General features: G+C 33.9%; 3 protein-coding genes across 4 annotated transcripts; 2 read left to right on the top strand and 1 right to left on the bottom strand.

Annotated features, from left to right (window-relative positions):
- The first annotated feature begins 294 nt into the window (after window positions 1-294).
- Window positions 295-9,905, top strand: LOC105349131 (suppressor of tumorigenicity 14 protein homolog). Of its 2 annotated transcripts, none has more exons than XM_011458827.4 (13): window positions 295-914; window positions 3,732-3,857; window positions 5,139-5,201; window positions 5,406-5,649; window positions 5,894-6,075; window positions 6,363-6,562; window positions 7,249-7,447; window positions 7,581-7,745; window positions 8,020-8,226; window positions 8,409-8,540; window positions 8,790-8,825; window positions 8,947-9,075; window positions 9,428-9,905. In XM_011458827.4, the coding sequence occupies exons 2-13, from the start codon at window positions 3,806-3,808 to the stop codon at window positions 9,535-9,537; spliced, it is 1,719 nt and encodes a 572-aa protein (XP_011457129.2). In that variant the 5' UTR covers window positions 295-914; window positions 3,732-3,805; the 3' UTR covers window positions 9,538-9,905. The 2 variants fall into 2 exon arrangements, with proteins under 2 accessions (XP_011457129.2, XP_065934742.1); XM_066078670.1 differs by lacking the exon at window positions 295-914 and adding an exon at window positions 3,240-3,605.
- Window positions 9,906-12,477: 2,572 nt separating this feature from the next.
- Window positions 12,478-17,404, top strand: LOC105349132 (small nuclear ribonucleoprotein Sm D1). Its single transcript, XM_011458828.4, has 4 exons — window positions 12,478-12,609; window positions 13,249-13,325; window positions 15,664-15,858; window positions 16,980-17,404. Exons 1-4 carry the CDS (start codon window positions 12,596-12,598, stop codon window positions 17,057-17,059), a joined length of 366 nt encoding a protein of 121 aa, XP_011457130.1. The 5' UTR covers window positions 12,478-12,595; the 3' UTR covers window positions 17,060-17,404.
- Window positions 17,405-21,450: 4,046 nt separating this feature from the next.
- On the bottom strand, window positions 21,451-22,255 carry LOC105349133 (hypothetical protein). The gene is made up of 2 exons (XM_011458829.4): window positions 21,888-22,255; window positions 21,451-21,771 (listed from the first exon to the last, which is right to left on the bottom strand). Exons 1-2 carry the CDS (start codon window positions 22,225-22,227, stop codon window positions 21,665-21,667), a joined length of 447 nt encoding a protein of 148 aa, XP_011457131.3. The 5' UTR covers window positions 22,228-22,255; the 3' UTR covers window positions 21,451-21,664.
- Between the last annotated feature and the right edge of the window lie 3,859 nt (window positions 22,256-26,114).

Here is a 26,114-nt window from a genome sequence, read left to right on the forward strand (position 1 = left end):
ACATGATCCCAGTATAAAAATATGCATGTATACAGCCATCTATAGTGGTATTAAATTAAACTGGGTTTTTGTTTTTTTTTAATAAATCGTGCACACTAATTGAATACAATTCAACGTTCTTAAATTGTTAAATCCTGAAAAGCATGATTTCTGAGATAAAAATAAAACAATCGGTCACAATTTTGCTCAATTCGGTTTCCGATCGTTCTAAATCAAACGGAAATGAACACAAGAGCAGCAACGACGTCATGCTCATCTTAAATTATCTCCGCAAACGCTTTTAAATTTATTTCATAGTGCTGACAAAAATGAAAACTCGAGAACTCTGTTCCTTTAGAATTGTTTCTTCGTGTGATTTATTCAAGTACCTAACGTTATATATTATATCAAGAGGGGAGAATTTTTCCTCCCTTTTTCTTCTTCTCTATAATCAACTGCAGCCAACTTAATCACACATTTAAAAAAAATTAGATCGAGAAGTTGATGTAAAAAAGTGCGTTTCTGATAGAATCTCCTATCTTAAGGAGGGTATGCCTTGACATCTGTGGCAGCAAAACAGTCGACATCCCAACTTAATTGTCTCGGTGTAAAATTAACAAGATAGCGGCTTTTTTAAGCTAGGAATTTGTCAATTATCCTCTCAGCAGCTCTGATCCGACTGTATAAAAGTGTTTACTACTCACAAGTACTTAGGGCGGTCTGGCAGCTTTTCGTGGTCAGATTAATCGAGTCCCATAGTACCGCCTTCATTTAGTGTACTAATGTACTGTGTCTGAGCGGTGGTGTTTGGCCCCTGGTATATAAATATACATATGTTCGATATTCCGTCAATCTTGCCGTGTTGTGGCCGGGATAAGTGCTTCTCTTTTCTGGATCATTATATAGATTAATCTGGACGTCCGTCAGTCTTTAAGGTAAGATAATGATTTTTATTAACTACTGCATGGAAGATCGTGTTATTATTTCTTCTATCTGGTATTTTGAAGCGAAATTGAAACTCCAGAATTTGTTCTTAGATTTCTTTATTTTTCTAACTCAAAACTTTATTCAAAAGAGAAATAATTTTGTTTGAATTTCGATTTTTATAGAGTAGTCTGTGAATTGATTTATCGTACTGACCATAATTACAATTAATTATATGTAAGGCTTTGCTTGAATCGATACCTCTCACACCAATGTATCAAGGCCTTTTCGCTTTTGATGACAAATATAACACACACAATCATGTACCGTTATTCTTTGAAATATTTCACTCCCTTCCACCCATTCTCCCTAATAATGATATGATTACGTTGTCTCTATATTTTTTTTTTATCGAAAGAAAAAAAACAAATATTGCAAATGGCACGGGAGTTGGGTTCTCTTAACGTGTTTTAGTTGTTAAGTGATATTTTGGCCGTCCTCAAACTAAAAAAAAAACCCCAAACTTGTCGACTCTATCTGTTTCATCAGCTAATCGAATGTTGGGTCGTGTCGCAGACTTTTCATCTTAAAGTGCCACTTCTAGGTCTCTGATAAGACAAATAAAATGCTGTTTTGTTAATCTAAGAAATATTTACTCATGTGGCATGTTCATTGGATTAAAAACTATTAGTCATCTCTAAATATTTCTCTTTTTATTCCTCCTTTGTTGCACCGAAATTTTAACCCTCCTTTTAAATCTGTTTCACTGAAAATTTTCATCGAAATTAATCACGGTATTTTGCATTGGCGTTACGATAGTGAATTCAAATATAAATCTAAAATAACTCATCATTCTGGAATATCTTATCCGATGTGAAGCGTGGGTTTCCTTTGATATAGTAGAATTCGATTTTTGTTCTACAATATTTTACGTTTCTTGTATCAGCTTTGAAAAGTAAAAATTATCAACGAATATCTTGTGTACCATAAACAATATACGGGAACTTTCTATTGTTTGACATCCTTCAGATAACTTTAACTTTTAAAAGAGCAAAAGGAGCACTACGCACTGATCAGATATACAAATGTAGATGTTTGAGCCTTCTAAAGAAGAAACATATCTTTTTAATCTTAGATTATTTCTGATCAGATAACCCCACTACTGAAAACTTTGCTGTCATTTTTAAAGAAGACTCTTGTTTATACAAACGTGCTCGCTATCATTAGAGGAGTAGTTGTTTTATATACACTTCGGGTAAACTCACGTCTTTCCAGAATTGGATTAGGTGATAAATTGTTTCGACAATACTTAAGATAGCGGAGTCTAGTAGGGAAAAATTAACCTTAAGCATTTACTTTTTACCCTTCCCCTCCCTTACTAGTATTCAGAAGCATTCAACAAATAGCGAAGCTTTTGTTCGCTCATTTTGGCGGAATACACCTTTACTAGCAGATGTGAAAAGACGCGAGTGGCAATTTGTGCCAGATCGTCTTATGGGGCGACAAAATGCCAATGGGGTGGACAAAGAGGTAAAAGGATTAGCACAGCTCGAAGTGTCCCCCAATCGGACGCCCGGCCTACATGCTTGGTCATTTCACAGATCATTATCGGCTTTTTAATCCCTTTCTACACGGAGTTTTGCGCATAATTAGCCCCGGCCCCACCACCAGACCAGCGGCAAATAATATCAATGTTTATACACCCAAACTAAAATTTTATATAGAATTATAATGAACTTGTTCTATTTAATGGATGGTTCCTATTCATTTCTAACGAATTCAATAATTTTAACCAAACCGTGACCAGAAACTGTAAACAGTTATCATTGATTTTAATCACATGCATCGACTTACATAACAGTACCTAATATCTTTTGTCAGATTCATGGCCTGATTTTGCTAAATATTTAAATATTTGAATTTCCCTTTCACAAATCGTTGACATTATTTGTCCCCCACTGCTAATGTTTGCAAAGTTGATACATGTACCACGTTACATAAGATGCGTCGATCGAGAAAATAAAAGGATATCGACGCATCGCATTTGTTTTGAACTATTAAAGATTTTATGGCATACTATAAACTCATTATAATAGACACGGCCTCCCAGTGTAATACATCTTTGATGATGCATGTAATTAGCCAAGTATTCCTTCTGGAGAAGCTATCAAGAATCTAAGGGCTACTGAAGAAGGCGCAAAAAACCTACGAAATAAACTTGACATGGATAGTCAAACACTGCCATATATCTACCGACCAAGAAATGAAGCAAGCTGATATATAACTTTGTCTGTTCGCCCTTGCAATAGATTGAATGCTATGCTCACTATGCAGTGGGAAGCAGGCGTAAAATTGATCTATTTTAGCGTTGTTAGGTTAATAAGCGAAGGAGAGGATTGATATTTTTATTTTCTTAATTTCTTTCTGAACGAACGTGTTTCCGCTAGTAATGTTTTTCCGAGTCTTTTGTCTCATGCCGTTTCGTCGGCGTTTAAGTCTTCCCTTTAGAACAGCTGTTGTTTTCATAGATTAAAAGTACAAATCACGGGAAGATACTTTGTTTTATTTCATAAGATGTAATCTTACCAAATGTCAATGGCGATTAGCATTTCAAGGTATCTCAATGACCAATCACGTGGTTTGGCCCGGTGAATGATGGGTTATTTTCCCCCGCTGTGAATCAACTGAAATTTTTTTTCCACGTCAGTTGCTTTTCATACCCCGATTCCAAATGTTTTCTCTTTTAAAAGCTCCATAGCTGTACTCGTATAGAAATCTTATCTAAGAATTGAATTATCTGAGCTTGAGGTTTTTTTTATTTTTCACAGTTTATTCCTCGGTGACATGTATTCAAAACATCTTAATTAGTTGGCCAAGTGAAATCACCCGTAGGAGACTCTATATGCCATTCAGGATGGAAATTATATTGAAGAACGATCGTTTTCATTCAACAGGTAACTAAAGGGTTATTTTTAGACTTTACTATTTAAGAAATGTGTTTTCAATCATTTGACAATTTTTGTGTTATTGAATATGCATATAATTATATAACGGTCGTATTAAACCAAAGCAATCAAGAATTTCTGAACGATGTACACGTAATTATCTTTAAAAAGAAAGTTGTTCTATTCAAGTTCCTAATTCGCAACATTATTATGACGGGTTTAATGGATGAAATAGCATTTTATTTTTATTTTCCTTTGACTTGAAATTCGTTGTCATCTAACATTAAGAGAACTGTTTAAAAAGTTCTCTTCGGTTAAATTTGTTTTGAAAATAAAATATATAAATACCTTTTTATCAGATATTTTTGATTTACTGAAACAAAAAACAATGGAGAAATTATGTCAGTGGGTTGATTGATGCTGCTGCCCCGTGGTAGAAACTCAGAAATTCTAGAGGAATTGTTTTCATGGAATTTCTTTGAAACGCAGATGATATTTGTGTATACTAGTATTTGTTAAATGGATTTTAGAATCATCAAGCGCTTGGTTTCTACTTTTCTTTATCAAAGATTTCACTGTTGTTATAACAGCAAAAAATCCTCCATGTATCTCTGAAAGGGAAGGAATTGGAAGTGATTATCTTACGGAGGAATGACTACCTCGATTAACACTCTGTTTTTACGGTCGTTTTATTTCACTATGTATAATGTTGAAGTGTACTTTGCGCGTCACGCCGCATGGATGAAACCTGACATGTTTTTATTAGCTTTTTTCCAGGAATGTTTTTAAAAAGATAAATATTGTTTTAGTTTGATATCTCTGCAAGATTTGTGAGCTCCCAAGCGCATGTTGCTTTATATTAATACTGTGCGTATATTTTAGCTCAGCTCCTTTAGATTGTTTAAACAAAGTAATAGTGAAAACCCAAGATCTTAATTTCTAAACATAATCAACAAAATATTTTTAAAAACACGAACACACCAAAAATTAAAAAAAAAAATCAATCATGGTTCTGATTTATTTTTCATGTTATTTGTTTATCGTATCAAGATTTTGAATTGCAATAAACGTCAAAAGAGAAAACTTGACTTACATAAATTTTCTTGTAATGTTGATGTTTCCGAACTCGATTATAAACGAGCTGCACATGAACTTTGTAAAGTTCCCAAGACATCGCGATATAGACTCCCAATTAACTGGAAGACATATAGCCAGTTGTCACTATCTCGCTTAAAAAACTTCCATAGGAGATTGACTAACAATCTGTTTTATCTACTTTATTTACTCCAGGTTGGCTGTTAACTTCATTTCTAATAACATCAGCGGCTTGCCTTCAGGTCGGCATGGATAGGGGTAAGTTGAATACCCTTCTACAAAGATAAACTTTAATTCAGTCGTGAAGATGTGATTTATTTTTAATTTAGGATTTTGGGGGTTTTAAAAATTGTGAATTATTATACATGCTGCACTTTATTTACGCATCTTAACATAACGTACGTCCCTGATTATGCGTACATTTATCTAAGATTATAATCTAGCTTTATTTCTTTTCTGTAGGAACTACATCTTGTTTTCAAAATCATGAAACGGTCAAGTTCTCTGTTGAGAAAGGCGACTTCGGGTATGTGACATCATACGATTATCCCGACAACTACACCTCGGACTTTTACCTCGGGCATTCGTGCAATGTAGAAATAAGAGGCTGTAGTACCTGCAAAGTAAAGATCACACTAATGGGCGTAAACTTCCCAAATTGTCCTGCTGTCCAAAAGTCTAAGCACAGAAATCTATGCATTCCGGGGTAAGCCTATTTAATTGCTATTGATACATTTCTTTTTTTTTCCTTTATAGAAGTTTATCTGATGCATAGCGTATATAGTCTTATAAAATTAAACATGCATTTACCAGTCTTCACCAACGATGTATCGATGCTTTAGTTGATACCAATATTTCTTGAAAAACTGGGTTATTACATTGAAAAATGATTTCAGGGCATCATTGCCAATTAACTTGCCAGTGATAAGTATATTTTGTATTCCTTTCAGTTGTGATCATCTCCAAATCCACGAGGTTGACCAGCCTTATCACTCCAAAAATCTCAGGAATTTTCACGCTGGCAGCGAGGAAGAATACATTTCCATTTCTTCTAATGTCAAAATACGTCACTGTATCTCCAATGGAACCGGAACTACTGGCAAGCGCTTCCGGGTCAAGTATGAGGTTGTTGGTACGTACTTTTTACTCATTATAAGATGTTACCAGAAAAGAAATTTTTACAATGCGATATCGAAATTTAAGAATATTACAAAAAGTCATGCACATTCATTGGAGCAGTGCTTGTCACCATATATTTTAAAGTGTCTTTATTGCGTTTTCGCTATGGTAAAATAAATTTGCGTTGTAATAGTTGTAGCTATAATTTCTATTCTTGAATTACACGTCTTCGCTCTTTTTTCAAACAACTCACTGCAAATATCTAAAATATTATAATGTACAATTCATTTTTCTTAACAGAAAAAGTTCAACAAATCCGAGGAACCGTGTCCTCCTCAATGTTTGGAGGAGACAGAGGGGAAATATCATCACCGAATTTCCCCGACCGCTACGCTCTGAACGACGAAACGTTCACGTACATAATAACCAACCTAGATCCGTACGGCAAAATCCGGATTATATTTGACGACTGGGATTTGGCGTCCGTCAGCACTCTTCAGGTATAAACATTAATGAACAATTTTTTTAATGGTTGTCCTAGAAATGACATGTGTGTGGCGGATATAGCTATTTATGTCGATGAGGATTGCATGCAGTGGTCTCTATTTCGCTGCAGGCAGGAACGCCATCAAAGCGAACCCACTCCTAGTTCTTGTTCTGCAGATTTTAGTTAATAACTTTGGTTTTGATAATTCAATTGAGACGACAGGTAGGCACTTAATGCACGTGCCGGCAGGTGTTAGCTTCTACAGGAGTGCTTGATTCGCTGATTGGTGATAAAGGATTAGCATAATCTTCCTTGTCATAACCGGCCTTGTTAAAAACTGTGTTTTTACCAATAAAAGACAGCCTATGTGATTTTTATACCTTTTTGTCTTTGAGAAATTGCATAACAGAATACCAAATCTTGATAATTGGTAATAATCGTATACCCTCCAAACAAACCGTTCTCTAATTATATTCTTATTCTTTTTAATCTATAGTTGTTGTGTTCCTTAATGGTAGTACTCATACAGAATTGGTTGTTAATTGATGGCCAAATTCGTTAGAATTTCAAAACGTAACACATTATATACAAATGAAGCAATATGCATGCGAATTAACGTCATTCTTACATTTTTGTAAAAGTTTTTAGAATTTTTATGAAAAAATAACTATAATTTTTATCACTTTGATATTCTTAAAGGTTTATGATGGACCACGAACAACTTCGCCATCTAAAGTATACACACGGCACGAGCGTCCGGTGCTAGTTTCCAAATCGAGCACGATCATCCTCGTTTTCAATACTGGAAGTTCCAAACATCGGTGCTGCCACCCCGTTGGATGGAAAGCTAGCTACCAATTTGTCTCTAGTGGGCAGTGGAATACAATGCCTAGCACTAGTTAGTACGCTTAATACATCACAACATACTAGATTTCTCATAACTTTATACGATGCTGTATGTTTTAATTGTACAAGCTACATGTAATTCATTTCTCGACAAATTTTGACATTTTTCTCTCTGCGATTTCCAGACTGTAGCAAAATAATAGAACACTCATCTGGAGGGATTCTTAATCTGGATTACCTAACTCCAGGATTACCCGCTATGTTTGACTGTATCTGGATCATCAGAAAACCAGCCAAGAAAAATCCAGACGGCATCCTATTGAGATTAACAGAAATCGTGTTTGGCCAAGGTACTACCTCTGAACTTTGCAATCAAGATAACAAACATAACATGTACATGTAAAGGATTTTTAAAAATAATTTTGAATTGAAGGTAGTGGATCACTCATTTGAAAAGATTTTTAAAAAATAAATCCAATATTTTATGATGAGTTTGATGACAATTAAGAAAATTGAAGCGGCTATTCTTGATGATTGAAGCCTTGGATTGCTACACTTTTACCACATACTATAAGCATAATTTTTTAATAGTGTAAAGTTCAAAAAATGTTTTGCTTTATTTAGGATGGGCCGAGTATCCAGACAACAGTTTGGAGGTTATAAGCGGCACGACTTCCAGAGGCGAGCTGTTGGGGAGGTACTCCGCGACTAACATGACGATTGGTCAGTGGTTGAGTTCGGGACCCGGATTATACATCAGGCTGAGGGGAGCGATCTCACGCGAGGACAGACTTAACTTCATATTCACAGCTGTTGATAATGTCACAGACGGTGAGCTGTATAATATATTTGATTTTTTGTAGAAAAAGAATTATGATAAATTTAATTTGAAATATAATATTTCCTTTTACTTAATCGAACACTACTCGCACGTTAATTTATCTTTAATTTGATGATCAGTCAGAGAGCACTGATTTATATTCTATCTTATGTTATATTTATTTAATTTGTAGATGGGTGTCCGAGGAGAGGTGATTACCTCTGTAAGAACCTGTGGTGTATCGACAAGTCCTTGAGGTGTGACAATGTAGACCACTGTGGAGATAATTCGGACGAGAGTCCGGATAGCTCGTGTCAATTTGATCGTATGTATATATTTTTGGATATTTGCATATTGAAACTTCCAAAGTTCTACTAAACTTGAAACTTCTGTTTTGATTCGTTCATGAATGTATGCGTGATAATTGTTCATGGCAAAACGGCATCTCATACATGATGTAACATATAATGCACGTATATGTGATTTGACAGATTATAATGCTAATATTTGTATGCTGCATTTATTTCAAACCTTACTTCATAGTTCATGAAAAATGTTTTTTTTCTTGTTTCAGAAATTTGGAGACTAGGAATAAAATGGAAGCTTTCCGGTAATTAGATATTTTTTATATTTAATTAATGTACATATATTATTAAAAAAATCAGTCTCAAGCTCATAAGATTTGTAAGCTTTCTTATCAAGTAATATTTACTTATTCACAATAATTATAGATTCCTCGACCAAAGACCCATGTGCTGGAAATTTCAAATGTGGCGGGAACAAATATGATTGTCTGCCTATGTCACGTGTGTGCGATAGAGTCAGTGACTGTTTTGATGACTCCGATGAAAAGTGGTGCGGTAAGTAAAAGCAGCTTATTATTATCAATGATGATTAATCTTATTTTGAAGGACAAAGTAATTAATTCGATCGATAAATAACATGTGGAAATTAATTTTAAATAATATTTTATCAAAACGGATCAACATAATTATCTTGACAATGTCGTTCTCACATCTGTTGATGCAGGCTACAAGTAAAATATTTACTGATTATGTAGAAAGGGCTTAAAAATGGGCAAATGTTTATTTCTATTTGTTTGTGACTAATTGATCGACAATCATATACGGCAGTCACAAAATCTGATGGTTTCTTTCGTAATTGCTCTTATTTCTAAAATTGTTTGTTCATTGGTCCTTCTTTTCTTTGCAGCTTATCACACCAAACGATTGGAAAACAATGATTTTTCATCTTCTGGAAATAATATTGCGAGCTACCTTCAAACTTTGGGACTTTTTATTCTATATCTTTTTGTCACGTGACAACTCACTTTTCTATAAATAGAACCCAATCGTCGGTCACCCCTGACCGTAACATGTCCACATTCCAATCCAGCGCAATCCACCTCTAAACTAAAGACAAAATCTTCCGATTTTGGGAAAAGCGAAAAAATGTTCCTTGCCTTTCCTCTTTCCAAGATAGTACCAAGATTTCTAGGGCCGATATCGCTGGATGCGACTCGAGGTTGTCAAGACAACAAAGGCTGAAAAAAATGGTATCGGCAGACGATACCATTCACTGTTGTTAAATGTACATGTAAACATTTATTTATTTGTTATTGTTTGCATTGCTGTTTTTTTTTCTTTGGTTAATAAAACAATAAAATTGATATGTACATGTACTCATCGGCGATAACTCGATGATTTCTTTCTTCCTTTTTAAGCAGTATTGGATAAGAGTTATCTTTCATACAGAGTATAAGACAAAAGGTGTCTCAGCACTACAGTAAATAAAATTTTTACTGAAATTTTATTTTTCACAAAAATTGCACAACTTGAATGCTGTCTGAGAACCTGAAACAGATGTCTGTTTATACAATGGCATATTTCAAGATGTAACTTAGTGACAATTACATGTATTGTTTATGCGCATTATACGCAATGTCAACTGTTACGGAAGATTCAAAAGAAAACGGGGAAATTATAGTAAAATTTTTCCTTTGCATTTATCGCTATGAAATTTCTGGATCATTTAAATTAGCAATAGTATATAGATGTAAGACGTTAATTTTTTAAAACTATTATTTTTAAAATTCAATAATTCCAAGTACATGTATATCAGAAACTAGTTGACATGCTAAAAAAAAATCTTAAAAAATCAGACTCAAATTAAACTATCTCTCAATTTGGTCAATGACCTCATAATTTCAATTAAGTCAATATAATTATAATGAATATTTAAAGAATTTTCTTTGATCATTTTTTCAAAATTTACTATTGATGCCTGAAAATGGGTAAAATATTAAGAATAGAAAATACGAAAGAAACCAATGAAAACTTTTATCAATAAATTTTTTGTGGTTATTTATATTTAGTATAAAACTATTCCTTATTTCACGTTTTACTCTCCAGATACATGTTACAATGTATCATATGTTATAATTTCTGAATAAAGCAAGTCTTAGACAAAATGTAAAACTTTGAGGAATATTCCGATTAATATTCGGCTATTGGCATGGAAAGTTGGTCATTAAGCTAGTAATTTGAACGTGAATTTTAGCGTGAAAATAACATTACATATGATCTAAACGGTGTGCTTTTTCTCTTTTAAGTTTTTTCACCCATTGTGTTCAATGTGGCATATCAATGTATTATATACACGTAGGTTGTTATTTTTTATAGCCTGGTGAGACCCAGGCTATAAAAAGTAACAACCTACGTGTATACGTATAATACATTTATAGGAATAAGGAATGATTATATTATGCATCAATATTATGAGGTAATACATGTAATTTTTGCTTACTAATAGATTTAATCATGCCCCGACGTATAATTATCAGCAATTGCTCGATTAAATATCAGATTATCAGAATAATATTGACATATTCATGTGATTTTCATTTCTTTTAAGTATGCAAACCCCTTGAGACCCAACAATACGTCATTTGAATTTATTGGACTGTACATATAAAATCGATTCCTTATCACAAACAAAGACACTGAAAAAGGTAAATATTATAGTATAAATATTATCATTTGCAAATATCGTTCCTCATATATATATCTATATCTACTGAAAAGCAAAAAAAAAAAAAAAAAAGTTTTCAAACAATAAAATACTTTCGTGGCGTTTTCTGCAGTATAAAGATAGCGGACGATGCACGAAAAATACTGAAAGGGACTTGGACACGATTTGAGCTCAAATGTTTCTAAAATTTTTTTCATTTTAAATGTCTAAAATAGTCAATAGGGATTTTATTAATGATTTGTAAAGATATTAAATTCAAAATTAATATTGTGTTACAAGCGAGTTACAGTGATTAGAGTTCTTTGTTTTGTAACACAAAACTCAAGTCCTGTAATTGTTTACGTAGTGTTTTATTGGTATCAGTTTCAGTCTAATGTTGCTTTTTTGTTGATAAAATTATTTATGAACTCATTGAATCAGTATCATGTTTGCCACAGTGTATTTTGTCAGAGAAATGGTAATTTCTCTACTTTACATTATTTGTAAATTAACAAATATAAGACTCGATCTTTGTTTACTTAGCCACGACTTCTTTCCTCCGTGTCTCGCTTGTAACTTGACTTCTTACATTCAAATTTTGGTGAATCAATTTAATTAAATCCTCGAGTTAACCATTTTATACCAAAAAAAGGAAAAAAAATTCATCTCAAATCGTGTCTAGGTCCCTTTAATTAACCCGTAATATCGGCAACATGATCGCTATACTCAATATATATTCTGTATAAAACGCCGTAAGAAGCAATGATTACTGTTTATATCACATGTAATTTTACATCCATCTCTGAACCAATACCATCCATAAACTGATAAATAAGGGGGATTCCGATGGATAATTTTGTTAGGGATAAAATAGGTTTGCGTGGAAGGGGGGGGGGGTGGTCTGAAGTCTGTTTTTGGAAATTTTACAATGTCAATTTTAATGAGTTTGAATTATCCCCCAGAACCAATATTAATACAATGAAAAACTTTACATTCTTGCACTACAGGTACAACAATAAATAATGTTTTCATCGTTCCCTGAAGTCAAGAAACTCATGAACAGGAATATTTAAATTGATATAATTATTATCTAAACAATGTAATGCATGTAAGAGTTAAGGGAATGCCAAATGAAATTCATTTCTACATGAACTAAGACTACAATGTATTACTGATTCTACCTGTACATCGATATCTCTTTAAAATATCCATGAAAGTATTTCGTGAATGTCTGACGGCATACGTCAACGGTTTCTTCCTTTAGTGTGTGCCAACATTTCAAGCGTCCAATTAACATTGACGTAGCGTTTTTGGAACGAAAACCGCCATCTCTGAATTTTTGTCTCGTGGATTGTTCAATCCGCAGTAATCATGAAACTTATAAGGTATGATTCTGCTCAGAACTAAGAATTTAGTATCTAGAAACTATGATCTTCACTTTGCATTGCATATTCTGTTCATACTTTACATTTGTACCCGATGTCGAGGAAATGTATTTGCCGGCAAAATTGTAAACAAAGATGATGTTCATAGAATTTATGACAGTGTGTGGTATATTGAGAGTGATGACACTTCGGTTTATCTTGACGAAGAAGTTAAATTGTATAGATATTATTGTCAGTCTGCTGTTTTAGAGCAGCGATCCAATATACATTGATGGATACGTACTACAATCGTCCGTCAAGCATCAATTGATACGTGTTTGTATACATGTTATCTAGATTTTAATTTATTTTCATGAATTTGATATTTTGGCAATCACAGTTTTACTATCCTGAAGTCTGATTTTTCAATGTACCTTATGCCCCTCTGAAGAAGAATCGGCACTTGTCTATGATATCTATCCATGGATGCACTTTTATATAGCATGTATAGAAATATGAACTTGTTTACGTATACTCTCCTTCTCTGATAGATAGACCTTTGAAGTGTGTATTTAAAGTTGACACTTAAATTCAATAAGCAATACATAAATCATTGCCAGTACTTCTTAAATGCATGATTTGTTTTATTTCATTTTGCAGATTTTTGATGAAACTTAGCCATGAAACAGTGACCATTGAGCTCAAGAATGGGACACAGGTGCATGGAACTGTAACAGGTAAACAATGTACTAGTTTTGACTGAAAGTGAGCGACAGACTGATTTTATTCGCCCAAGTGGGAAAAATTATATTGCCTGACACATCAGGGGTCGACACTAACTTTTTTATGTATTAGTCCTGCCGGACTAGTGTCTGTTAACTTTAACTAGTCCGCATGCAATTTTATTAGTCCGTCAAAAATAAATGAAATCTATCAAAGCCAGGGTTGTTGTGAACATGTGTGCTAGTTACCTATTTTCTCAGACATCCCCTTAGGGCAAAAAAATTATCAAATCACCCATAATATCCTGCATACCTCTGTTGTTTTCACTCGTAACGCTATAATCACCAAAATGTATCATATATCGGACCCCATATATCAATTTACTGTAAAAATAAAGTCACCGTTTTCCAGGAAGTTGTCGACAATTGCAGTGGCTTTGCAACATCCATAATTAACACAATTTTTAAAGCAGATTTTTTTTATTAGTCCAACCGGACTGATAAGACAGAAATTTTGTTAGTCCGACTCAAAATCAATTAGTCTGTGACTAACGGACTAAGGTTAATGTCGAACCCTGCACATAGCAGAAGGCAATAAATGATAGTGCCTGTTATTCAGATTAAAAAAACTTATTCAATATTGTGATATATACATATGTATTGCAATGTATCACAATATTTTATTCATTTTCATTACTTGTCTTGATTATTAGCTAGGCTATTTGCAGTCTTTGCACCTAACTTTTTATACTACAAGCCCATAGGGCAAGTGTGGTTACAAAATCTGGTAGCCCAAACAAAATTTTATTAGCCCAAATCAAGAACAATAAAAATAACTTGACAAAAAATGACTTTTTATTTAGTAATGCATTGAAAGTTAGCACTGCACTACAATAGCTCGAACTCTCAACTTCTAGCCCTGTCATTTCATTGTCAGATTCTTCAGAATCCTCATAGTCATACTCTTCTTCCAGTTCTTCATCATCACTTTCATCCTATATATATAAAAACAAAGGTTGTCAACTTTTTCTGAAGTATAAGTAAATCTTTAAACAATATGTTAAACATAAGAAAGGTAAAAGATGAATTCCTACTCTCCTGGATTTACTGATGGGGTGACTATTCCAGCATCACTATGATCATGAATCACACCAGTTTACAACGTTTTCCTTCTTCCACCAGCTAAGCTCGCTGAAATTTCCGTTGACGTTTTTCTTCATACCTCTTCTTCCACCTAACCTTTTCTTTTTCTGTTAGAGCGGTCCTTTTGATGGTTTTTTTTTTACCCGGGATAGCACCTTCCTTATATTTTAAAAATGGTGTCATAATTTCAATGACCGCCGGAAATAATGTACTAGCCCATCGGGAATGTGCGAAAATAATATTTGGTAGCCCGATCCCGATTTTACTAGCCTCGGTCATCGGGTTACTGCTTAATTTTGAAGACTGTTTTGTATGTAATGGATAATGTTCTAGAACTTTATTCATTTGATTTCCCTCATTTTTAATCTAGGAACCTTCTGATGTAATTCAACTTGCTTTGTTAAATTCAAAGTCGTACAATTCTTCATTTATTTACCCATCAATAAAATCTGCATCACTGACAAATAGAGTTTTCTTCAGTATAATATCTATTCATATGTAGGGACTTTTTGGTTGATAGCAAGTTTATTGTTCCCCTAGACAGCAACTTTTTCCCTCGAATACGCTTCATGAAATAGTTGCTATTTTTGGGGACAGTTGAGTTGAGTAAACTTGCTATCAACCTCATAGCCAGTAAATTGGTATGTAATGTCACCTTGATTTGGAGTCATGAATGTTAACCATATTTTTGTTACCATCAATAAATCTGCAAGTCAATTGCAAGTTTCCAAAATTATGGTAATACATTATCCACTTGATATTATTCCTTGTTGGTTAATATTTTAAAAAAAAAGTTGAGTGGCCTGTGATTTGGCCAATTAAAAAAATGTGTGTTTAGGGGTACACTGATAAAAAAATTAGGTTAGGTAGGTAGGGAATCTTTTTTATTTTATCATATTTTTTTCTGCATGAATCCTAAGATTGTTTGTTGGTGTCATATTTAATAATGGGTTTTTATTAGAAATAATATAAAAATCACAATTGTAAAAAATGGTAGGATTGGTTAGGTCTGGTTACCCTAAAAACACTACTTTTTTTAGGCCTTGACTTATAGTCTGTGTGTAAATTTATAATTAAGTGAAAATATATTTAGTACTCAATTTCAATTGACATAAAAAATATTGTTTCTCTTGATTATTTTACCAGAAGTTTTTTTTTAAAATGAAATGCACAGTAAATAATGTTTTTTTTATTATTTTTTTGTTTGAAGGTGTGGATGTATGTATGAATACCCATCTAAAAGCAGTCAAAATGACCATAAAAAACAAAGACCCAGTACAGGTTGATACTCTGAGTATACGAGGGAACAACATCAGATACTACATCTTACCAGACAGTTTACCATTGGACACCTTACTGATTGATGACACACCAAAAGCCAAACAGAAGAAGGGCAGAGAGGGCGGTAAGTGTACTTTGAATTTTGACTGGCCGAAATAAACTAATTTTAAATTAGTCTATACCAAAAGGAATTAAACAGATCTTCAAGATGCACATTTCGTTTTTTTGTCTCGCTCATTTAAAGCTGCATAACTTTCTGAAACCCAGTGATTGAGATTATCAGACAAATAAATCTGTGAAAGTCATGATTTTGTATGTGTAACACTGATCAAATGAATAAGTTGTAATTTGTCACAGACAGAAATGTATGTGTTTTGATAGCAGGTTTTAAACTAGTGGGTTTGGAAAATTTGTTCATGTTGGTATCAGATAGATTGATCGAAATGAAATTGAATCGCATATTTTTTAGGGATGGGACAATGCACTGGTGTATCACAGTATTCATTTTGACGATATTTGGATCAATACATTTACCTTTAATACAACGATACATAAGCAAACTTTTTTTATTTTCCAAAAATATCCGAGCTTCATATATCGGTTATTTTTAGTGCGCGCGCCTAATATGAAAGTACAAAGATGGCGGAAAACCTCGTAAAGTTGTCAAAACTGTTAGGAAGCTAAATCTGGAGAGTTGAAAACTTTTGGATTACTTATTTATGAAAAAGAAGTGTATACGAGACTAAAGTAACTTTTAAATTGTGCCATTTTAAATATATCAAAATAACTTTGGACATGCGATAATACATCGACAGATTGAATAAATTTTTGACCCTTATTCATGTTTTGCAATGTATCGTATCGTGCATTGTGATATGTACCGAATCGGCTAAGAAAAGTATCGTCCCAGCCCTAATATTTTATGCAGGGTTGTACATACTTGTACTGCAATTTTTTTGGCCAAAATGTCGGATTTGAGAAAAAAATTGACGTCAAAAACCAGCAAAAAGGAGAAATATTAAGAAATTTTTTATTACAAGTTCATGGTTATGATTAATTATTGAGCAAGCTATTCAATTTAAATTAAAAAAAGAAAAAATTACACAATTATTTTAAATTTACCAAAACTGCTTCAATCTTTGCTCAGCATTTATCCAAAACCTATATATCTCATATCTCCCACATTTCAACATCACTTTTTATGCTGACATGTGACTGTGATTAAAAATTCATTTTATTTCCCAGGTATGAGAGGCGGTCGTGGCAGAGGAGGGAGGGGGCGAGGAACCAGAGGAGGGAGGGGGCGAGGGCGAGGCAGGAGATAAACCAGGTGTTCCACGGAAGGTGTGATAGAAAACTGAGCAGGTGTCCCAGCGAGTGCAAGATACTGATAATGTGTAAATGTGTGACTGTATTCATGATCATGGACATCATTTCATGGTTTACAAGTGAACAATCACCTTTTTATCAATGTGTTTTCCTGAAAGGATACTTAGAATTTTGCAAGGAGATGAGGATTTTCTCTATTGTTTGTGGATGTTAGAGTTACCCCTCTTTGTGCTAGAGTGGTAGCAGCCGCAGCAGTAAACAGTATACTACTTGTTGTACAGTCTTTTTTTAATGATGAATTTATTTGTACATGTCATTGATTAAAATGATACTATAAGCTATGTTGGTTTCTTCTATTGTACTTCTAAAGTGCATGGTACATATAAAGGAAGAATATTTAAAATCATGCAGCAAAAGAGATCTAGCATTAATAGATGAGAATATATATGTAAGAAAGTTTTTTCCTTAGCATTACTGGCAACACGCTGCAGTTCATCTTTTGCAAAAGGGATGTTACCTAAATTATGAATGACATTACTATCAGTCCTGTGCCATAAAACAAGACAGTATTAAAAGGCTACTGCACATATGTAAAGATGAATTCAATTCAGTAGATCTTTAAAGCAAAAAAAAATACATCATTAGGTGTAACTGATGAATTTTTTTTTATTAATATCTGTAGAAGGCATGATGAAATATGTATTTTTGAAAGGAAATTATTTTATTTCATGCTTGAGCAGGAAGTAAGTCAGTGTGTGAAATAATACCTGTAGACGCGAAGCTTCGTTTTTGAAAGAGGCGGGACAGACTTAACCCCAAAATATCTGAAAGGTTAAAATAGGTAAAAAGCCGGAAAATTAATGGCCAAGTTGTCAATGTGTGTGATATTGGGGGGGGGGGGGTGTATTGCCTCCCATCGTCTCCTTGTTTTAAAATAAGATCTGTATATGGACTGTTGCGACATCTTTCCATTTTATTTTTTTCACACTTGAAAAATTGTGGTGGGGTTTGTTCATTTAAAATGATCTGTATGTTTTTAAATATAAGATAAATAGTATACTAGTATTTCCTTTAAGTATGTTGGGGGGGGGGGGGGGGGGCTTCTTTGCTCTCTCTCAACAAGGTTAAATATGATAGTCACCATCCCTACCTACCTTCTTTCACCTAAAGAGCAAGATTTATACCATATTTACATATACAATGAGGAATTATGAAGAATAGTATACTTGAGATTTCTTTGTACCATTTTCGCACTTGAAAACCCTAAGACGACAATTTTCATCAAAAGGCGTCCGTCTTCATATCTCACTTGTGCAAACAAGGACATAAACACTGTGTCTATATCTCGACATATCTTCCGTGTTCAAATTCACGCACTATAAACCACGGCACAAAGCACACAGACACGAAGAGGCAGTGCACAAGAATAAAGATGGACATTGTTTATGCGGAGCTAGTTTTTGACGAAGGATCGAAGAGCTCTTGTCACATGGCATTCTGTGTGTTCGAAGATCCAGCGGATGACGGGAAGCGCCAGTCTGTATCCAGTGGCGAGTCCAGAGATCCAGACGACAGCGCCCCACATCGCTTCTCGTCCGTTTCCACCACCTCTGAACTCAGTATCCGGTCGTTTGTGGAACAGATGGAAGATGATTTGGACATGGAAGAGAGCATTAAGATTCTGACTGAGAAATGGAAGGAAGAAGAACACGAAGCGCCATCGAGCGAACATTTTGTATGCTCGGGTATTTCTGTGCTGGGTGATGGAAGAATCGTCATAACAACCAAGAGCGGTGAGATTGCGGTGTATGGAACCACGGGAAAATTTCTGACAGTGAAAAAATTCGCCGAAAGTTTTCAAGGTTTGACCAGAATAGGTTCATCTAAAGACGAATTCGCAGTTTCATGTGGATATTGTATTAGGTTTTATTCTGCAGAAAAGAACAAAGTACATGAAAGCGACAAGAAATCCATCGAGTTTAAGCTTTGTGATATACATGACATTCATTATACGGACAACGGTTTAATTGTTTTGTGCAAAATTCAGTCCCAAGTCTTGATTAAAAAGATAGATATGAATGGAGATAATTTGAAAGTATTACATCAAACAGTGACGCCATATGACCATTTTTGCTGCTCTTCAGAAGGGGAAACCATCTTTTTGATCTTGAAAGATCAAAGGAAAATAGTCGCCATGAAGCAAGATGGTTCAGTTAGTTGGGAACTTACTATCGATTATATCCCGACTTACGTAACTTTGGTTGGAGAAGACAGAATCGCAGTGTCTTTGATGGGCAGACCGGACGTGAAGTGTTTGACCTTGACTGGAAGTGTGTTGACCCCCATTGATACCGGCCTTGACCCGTTCCGAACTCCTTTGTTGCTGTCTTATTCCAAAAGTTCGGAGTCGTTGCTTCTATGCCCCGAAGAAATAAAGAGAACAAAATCTTTAAAGAAAAATCCCTTCTCTAAAGCAGTTTCCCAAATTAAACTACAATAAAACAACTTTTAAGCGTAAAGTTTTTCATACTTGTCTTTTTGTTGAATTATTTAATATATGTAAAAAAAAAAATGAAGGAAAATTTTAAATTTTCAAGGCCAATTCAAATGCTTATTTCCTCGTTGAGTCGTAAAACTTTAGCAGTATAAATATGTATATTGATCCATATCTCACACCTTGTTAGACCTAGAAGATGATTCATTTTAAATGTATTTATTGCTTTTGTCTGCAGGACACTCGATTTTGATCAGGTACATACAAATTTAATTGTATATGTATGTACATGTATAAAGTTGGATCAAGCTATGAACAATTTACAGTTGCGTTTATAAATATTCCGACGCTTTTAATTTTGCGAGACTGTCTTATTTTTTACATCTTGTTATTTACCTCTAAGTAAAGGAATTTCATTTCCCCTAATTAGTCATGGACTCATTGACAATTGAACATTGTTAATTAGTAAAAGACAATACTATAGCAATGCATTAGGCAACCCACAACCCCCACCCCACAGGCACACACACACACACCGGTTAGATTACTATATAAGATTTTCTATAAAAGGGTAAGCAAATGATGCATCATTTTGTATTGCCCAATATAACACCCCTTACCCCACCCACCTCCTCCCCTTCACAGTTGATATACCCAGTCTTCACTACTTATTTTCTTGAATCTGAGTTTTAACCCAGTTTGTTCCCACGTGCCTCGTAAAAAATTGGGCAGTGCCTGTTGGTTCTCAATGAAATCTTGAATGGAATTCCTTTATCAGTTTCATGAAAGTATAGAATATTTGGCGACCGTTTTATTCCATGACAATTTTGTAAAAAAAAAATCTTTCTCTTTTGTGATAATTTTATCCCTGAGGAAAAGGTATTACGAGAAAACAGCCCTTATTATTTGCAAGTATAATTATGCTTGTTTGATTGTCTTATTTAAAGAAAATGACATATTGCCCGTGAAATTAAGACGGCTTTGGTTTCTTTTGCAGCAGATAAAAATTGACTGAAATAATAAGATTATTATTTTCAACTCTATCATTTTCTGACAAACAAACCTTAAATATCCCGAACGATACATCTTCATCACTCCTTAATTATACACCATAATGAGATAATTAAACAAGAAAATGCTACAATCTCGTTTGAAGTTGACTAGCTGTATGTTTTGTTCAATGATTTTTTAAAAATTAACTGTTAAAAAATCATATTTTGGAATCTTTATTTACCCCAAGAACTGAAAATTATTTTCTCACATAAAATACGCTAGCGAACATTCACAAAATTTCCGAAGATGAGATTTTAATGTCTGACTTCAAATAGGTTTATCTAAAGAATTCCATTGTCGTTTTCAAGGTCTAAAGTTACATAAGCTTCTAAAAAGTCTTTTGAAGTAAAAATATGTTTTTGAAATATTTAGGCCAACATTTATTTTTGCTTTTGTTAAACCTCCTACGCTCTCTCAGCCTTGAAAATGAAGTTGAATTAAGATATTTTTGCCCTTTTATAATTATTTGTCCATCCAACGGCAAGCCACACCTGTTGATCATCCAAGTACAAACGTTGATGATGAAAATATCGCCTTTGCATAACATTCCTTGTCATTTAATATTCTGATTGTTAGTACTTAATTGTCCTATAAAAGATCACAAAGCCCACGTTGCATCGACAGATCTGTATACATGTACATGTATTTCACTGAATGGTAAACGAAAATCATATAAACAAACGTCAAAGATATCACACAAATATTTATTTGATATAGACTTCTTTCAGGAGGATCACGGGAATGAATTGCACATTTTGAAGTGTTAAACTTAATTTTATAAAAATGTTTAAAAAATTATTTATACAAAAATACACGACCTTCATTTTTGCAATCAACAAACTGTTACATGTAATGGTAAGAAAGAACTACGTTAAAACAAAAACTTAATTGAGAATTTTGGTAATAAACCCTCATTTTTACATACAAAATGTGCATTGATTATCACATATTTCAGCTAATGAAAATGACTTCAATCAGTTCGACAATTGTATGCATTTCTTGTTTTACAATCAATTTTCTTCCGTTATGAGCCTTTATTTCCGGGCCCCTCTCTTCACTTTGCCTCCATGGTCAGTCTTCTTTCCCGTTGTCTCTGTCTTAAGGGAGACAATTTATCTTCTTTCCACAGACCCTTCTCTTTGAGATTGTTGTGAACCCTTTCTGTAAAAAAAAAAAAATCAAATGTTTTATGGAAATACAGTATCATGTATACTCAATACGTTTCAAGAAAAATAGTTAACATCAATTGTGTGGTAGAGCATTTACTGCATACATACCTTTCCATTTTTGATATACAGCATCGTCGTCCAAAATCCTGATTCGCCAAATATGTTCGTCAATCCGGGGTAGCTTTGGAACACTGGATTTAAAGCTATTCTGAGGATCTGCCTTCTCCTCACTGGAATTAATAACGCCATGATGACCGCCATCATCCTCTCTACAGTCTTTGGCAGATGTAACACAGAACATGTCTGCGATGGTTTTCATCCGAGTTTCCTCATATGCCTGTTCCATGTTGACTTTCTGTATCTGTTCGTAGGCCGCGTCCTCCTCGTCCATACACGGAGCAACGCTGACTTTGTTATTCTTTCGCAAACAACTTTGAAATATACCCATTTTTGTTGTTACGGAAATACCTACTTGCAGAATGTATGTAATTTCGAAAGATATTGTGACGTCATAAACATTATGACGTTGAATCTCTTGTGACGCATCCTATTTCACGTAAATTACAGTCACATATTAGAATCAATGAAATATATATGTACAATGCAAGGAATCATATCAGATTATTTGCTTTTATTTTTATTTGATAATAAGGGTGTCTTATTGATGAACACCTTTTCATTCAACAAACATATCTGACTCAAAGTAGTCTTTTATAACGCACCGAAATCTAAAATAACAGAAGAAACTGCAAATAACCAAAAAAAATCCTTACATAATGATTTCATCCATTTACCATGTATTTATATTAATATGTAACGGTATCCAACTTAATATACTTTGATATTTACTGTGTCATTCGCTCGTGTTGTTTTTAATTATACTGTGGCATCAATATAGCATATAGAGTTGCTAGCATGATGGATTAAAATGCCATGACTTTTTTTAAGAGACAAAAATACAGCGGCTCATGATTATCGCATCTACCAATGGTCGAGGAGCATTCAGTTTCCTGATGTCTTGGTAAAAGTTATGGGATTTACATTTACTTGTTCCGGGATCGTTTCGTTTGGAGTTGTACCCAACCAGAGAGAGAGAGAGAGAGAGAGAGAGAGAGAGAGAGAGAGAGAGAGAGAGAGAGAGAGAGAGAGAGAGAGAGAGATTTGTATATATTTTTAGCATTTACTGCATTTGTATTTTCAGTTAGAAATGAACACTGTATATCATTATCCTACGCTTACACGTATACATCGAGACTGAAAAATAACAATTTACACGTAAAATCTAATTTTATTGAGTTCCCAATTTTAATAATTCACAATCCTGTTTCTTTTCTTGAGCCTTAATGCGCTGCATAAAAAATAATAAATTGAATAAAGTCGAATCCATAATGTTAACCCCCCCACCCCCACCCCCCCCCAAAAAAAAAAAAAACAACAAACCAAACAACCACATATATTCCGAGAGAAATAATCGACTACAAACGTCTCAATTTATAATATATAATATCATTCCTAATACTGTTACAAAATGGACTTCAGTCAATGTTTTCTGCCGCCATATTGGTTCACGATGAATTTTCTTCCGCAATGAATATATCAAGAAAGCGATGGCCCCGTATCATTGTCAGATCGATGTACCCTCAGAATTAAAGCAATTCACATGATTGGACTTGACTCGGCATCTGTGGCTTTGTCGGTCAAGTAAACAAAAGTAAATTTGATGTTTTAAGTGCATGTGTACTTTTCCCCCAAAGAGCGGAAGAAGATTTCTTCTTTATTGCGAGCACAACGAACGCGACCGTAAAACTCTCTTATTTTAGAGAAGCCACAGATGATTAGATGTCCCGACTTCAAAGCCTGGGATTTTCCTGCTTTCTTTCTTTTCTTTATTTTTTTTTTAAGTTAATAGCATATCAAAAGTTCATGCAATGGAATCCACTTCACCTTTCAAACTCAGACTAAATCTAAGTCTAAATCGAGTTTTCGAGTGTTCCCAGGTCTTAATCTATAAAATACCATTTTTTAAAAATCTATTTTTTTCAAAATATTTTATCTTGTTTGAATGTCCCCGCGAGATCATCATCAGGGGACATTGACATCATTCGACATTTTTCACCACGCACATACACGATACCATAAAACCCCCAGAAAAAGCATGGGTTACTGGTATTTGATAAAGTATGGAGGTCAAGGTGAAAAACTGGTTCAAAGTCATTAATGCAAGTCAAAGGTCAAGGGTCAAATCATCTATATCAAATTATCTATCGGCAAGTAACGTTACAGTCAATCCTTTAAAAAAACGTTCAGATTTATATGTATTTATCTATTTAAAGAGGCTAGGTGATCAACAAAATACACATCAAATGTAGCCTTAAACTTTAAGATATTATTATTGTGTAAAAAAACACCATACATTTTAGCTTTAAATTTTCATATTTTCAATACCATTTTATAGAACCCCTTTTCTCTAGGAGATCAATATAGTAGATCAATATAGTAGAAAAATGGCCAAAACCATCAATGTAAAAGTAAAGCTATATTTAGAGAGAACATTTCAACTTGCAATTGGTTCATAGAGACTATTTATGCTATACAATGCTATTTGTAATAATGCCCGTATATATTTCTGAATTTGGTCAACAATTTGCTGCAGCCTCCACACTATGTACATGGACATGTAGTTGTTAAGGAGATGAATTCAATTATGATCCTGTCGCCAAAGTACTCCAGTACGTAGTGTGTGTACAAAATATTGTTTTGTTCCAGAAAGAAATTATACAACAGACAGAGACTGTTACATTTATAGAATATCATTAAAATTGAAATACAGAAATTTTTTCTTAAAAAGAGCTAGATTTTCATGATTTTCATTCCATATTTCTTGGTTTGATTAAAAGAAAAAAATAATAAAAGAATTATATGAAAGAAAAAAATAATTGATAAAAATCTATATTTCAAACTGGTATAATTATAATTCAATGCTTAACAAAGTGATTTCAAATATTCAACCAAATTTTGTATGCTAGTTGATCAGTTATCAGCGAGATACATATGAAAAAAAAATCTTTTTGAAGTAAATAGTCTCTACACATTTTTTTTAAATATAAAATATTTTTTATTCAAAATTTTCAGATTTTCTACTCTTATAACGACCATGCTCCTTGAATGAAAGCCCATCACGTTCAGCGCAATGTGAGATGAGTCCAACCGTTACCATTTATTTAATTTCCAAGTATATTAGCTACAGTTCTACTTATATTCCCTTGTATGATTAAGTACGCGATACATTGAGTCTCTAAGCTGAAATGGCTATTATTGAGGTTTCCTGCAAATCTCATACGCCCACGTGATTAACTTACTGTTTTAAATAGATCTGCTTAAGAAGCAGATTTTATTTTCTGGTTAATTGTCCATATCTCTGACGGACTTCCCATAATTCTTTGAGACACACGTGCAAACGTGACCTTGACCGAAACGTTGACGTTTTTTCGTACAGTAGATTAAATTCTTTTTTCGTCTCCAGAACATACACATCATTGTCTCAATGCATCTTTGCGCATTTAAATTTTCAACGAGGTGTGCCCGAGAGGCAAATTCCACTAAGCTACCACGCTGTAGAAACCAATGACGACCCTTTCACGGTTGTGTCACTAATATTAAAAGCTGACGGAAATTAGTCTCTCTATTATAAGATGTACCCGATTACTTGTATGTTTATAATACTGATCGCTGTATCCACGTTGTACAACATTCTACTGGTGTGCTAATCAAAATGCTCTATTTTAACGATATTATGGACTTCAGCTCCATGGATTAAATATGGAAAAAACCTCACAAATGACGTTGCCGTGTAGTGTAGCACGCTAGCACCAAGCAATGCATTGACAATGACGAACAGGTGTACATTTTCTTGCAACAAAATAACTTAATGACTTTCTATAAAATTAGTTTGGTATTACGTAAATATCAAAGGATGTTATTTATTTACGTTTCTCTCTCTCTCTCTCTCTCTCTCTCTCTCTCTCTCTCTCTCTCTCTCTCTCTCTCTCTCTCTCTCTTTCCTCTCTCTCTCTCTCTCTCTCTCTCTCTCTCAGAGAACGTCATTCCGAATTATCCGTTTCATGTGTAATAATAAGCTTTTGATAGTCCTTTGTTACATTTTGCTAAAGCTGATGTTGGATAAGTAATCACCAAGTTTGATTCCGTTTGGCGTTTTTCTGTGAATAACCTTGGCGTCATCCTCCCATTTCGTCATTTCTGCTCTATTACCTGAGGTATTTTTGTCGTAACTTGCATCGTTCTTATGCAAGTGTAAAATGAATTTCATATAACGTT

Source organism: Magallana gigas, chromosome 3 (genome assembly GCF_963853765.1).
Source record: "Magallana gigas chromosome 3, xbMagGiga1.1, whole genome shotgun sequence".
Lineage (NCBI taxonomy): Eukaryota > Metazoa > Mollusca > Bivalvia > Ostreida > Ostreidae > Magallana > Magallana gigas.

Bases quoted from the DNA above. Each gene is read 5' to 3' on its own strand.
- LOC105349131 (XM_011458827.4), top strand. From the start codon at position 3,806: ATGCCATTCAGGATGGAAATTATATTGAAGAACGATCGTTTTCATTCA. The intron at 3,858-5,138 runs GTAACTAAAGGG...TATTTACTCCAG, and splicing joins CGATCGTTTTCATTCAACAG to GTTGGCTGTTAACTTCATTT. The intron at 8,541-8,789 runs GTATGTATATAT...TTCTTGTTTCAG, and splicing joins TAGCTCGTGTCAATTTGATC to AAATTTGGAGACTAGGAATA.
- LOC105349132 (XM_011458828.4), top strand. The intron at 13,326-15,663 runs GTAAACAATGTA...TTTTGTTTGAAG, and splicing joins GGTGCATGGAACTGTAACAG to GTGTGGATGTATGTATGAAT. The intron at 15,859-16,979 runs GTAAGTGTACTT...TTTATTTCCCAG, and splicing joins GAAGAAGGGCAGAGAGGGCG to GTATGAGAGGCGGTCGTGGC.
- LOC105349133 (XM_011458829.4), bottom strand. From the start codon at position 22,227: ATGGGTATATTTCAAAGTTGTTTGCGAAAGAATAACAAAGTCAGCGTT. The intron at 21,772-21,887 runs GTATGTATGCAG...TTTTTTTTACAG, and splicing joins TGTATATCAAAAATGGAAAG to AAAGGGTTCACAACAATCTC.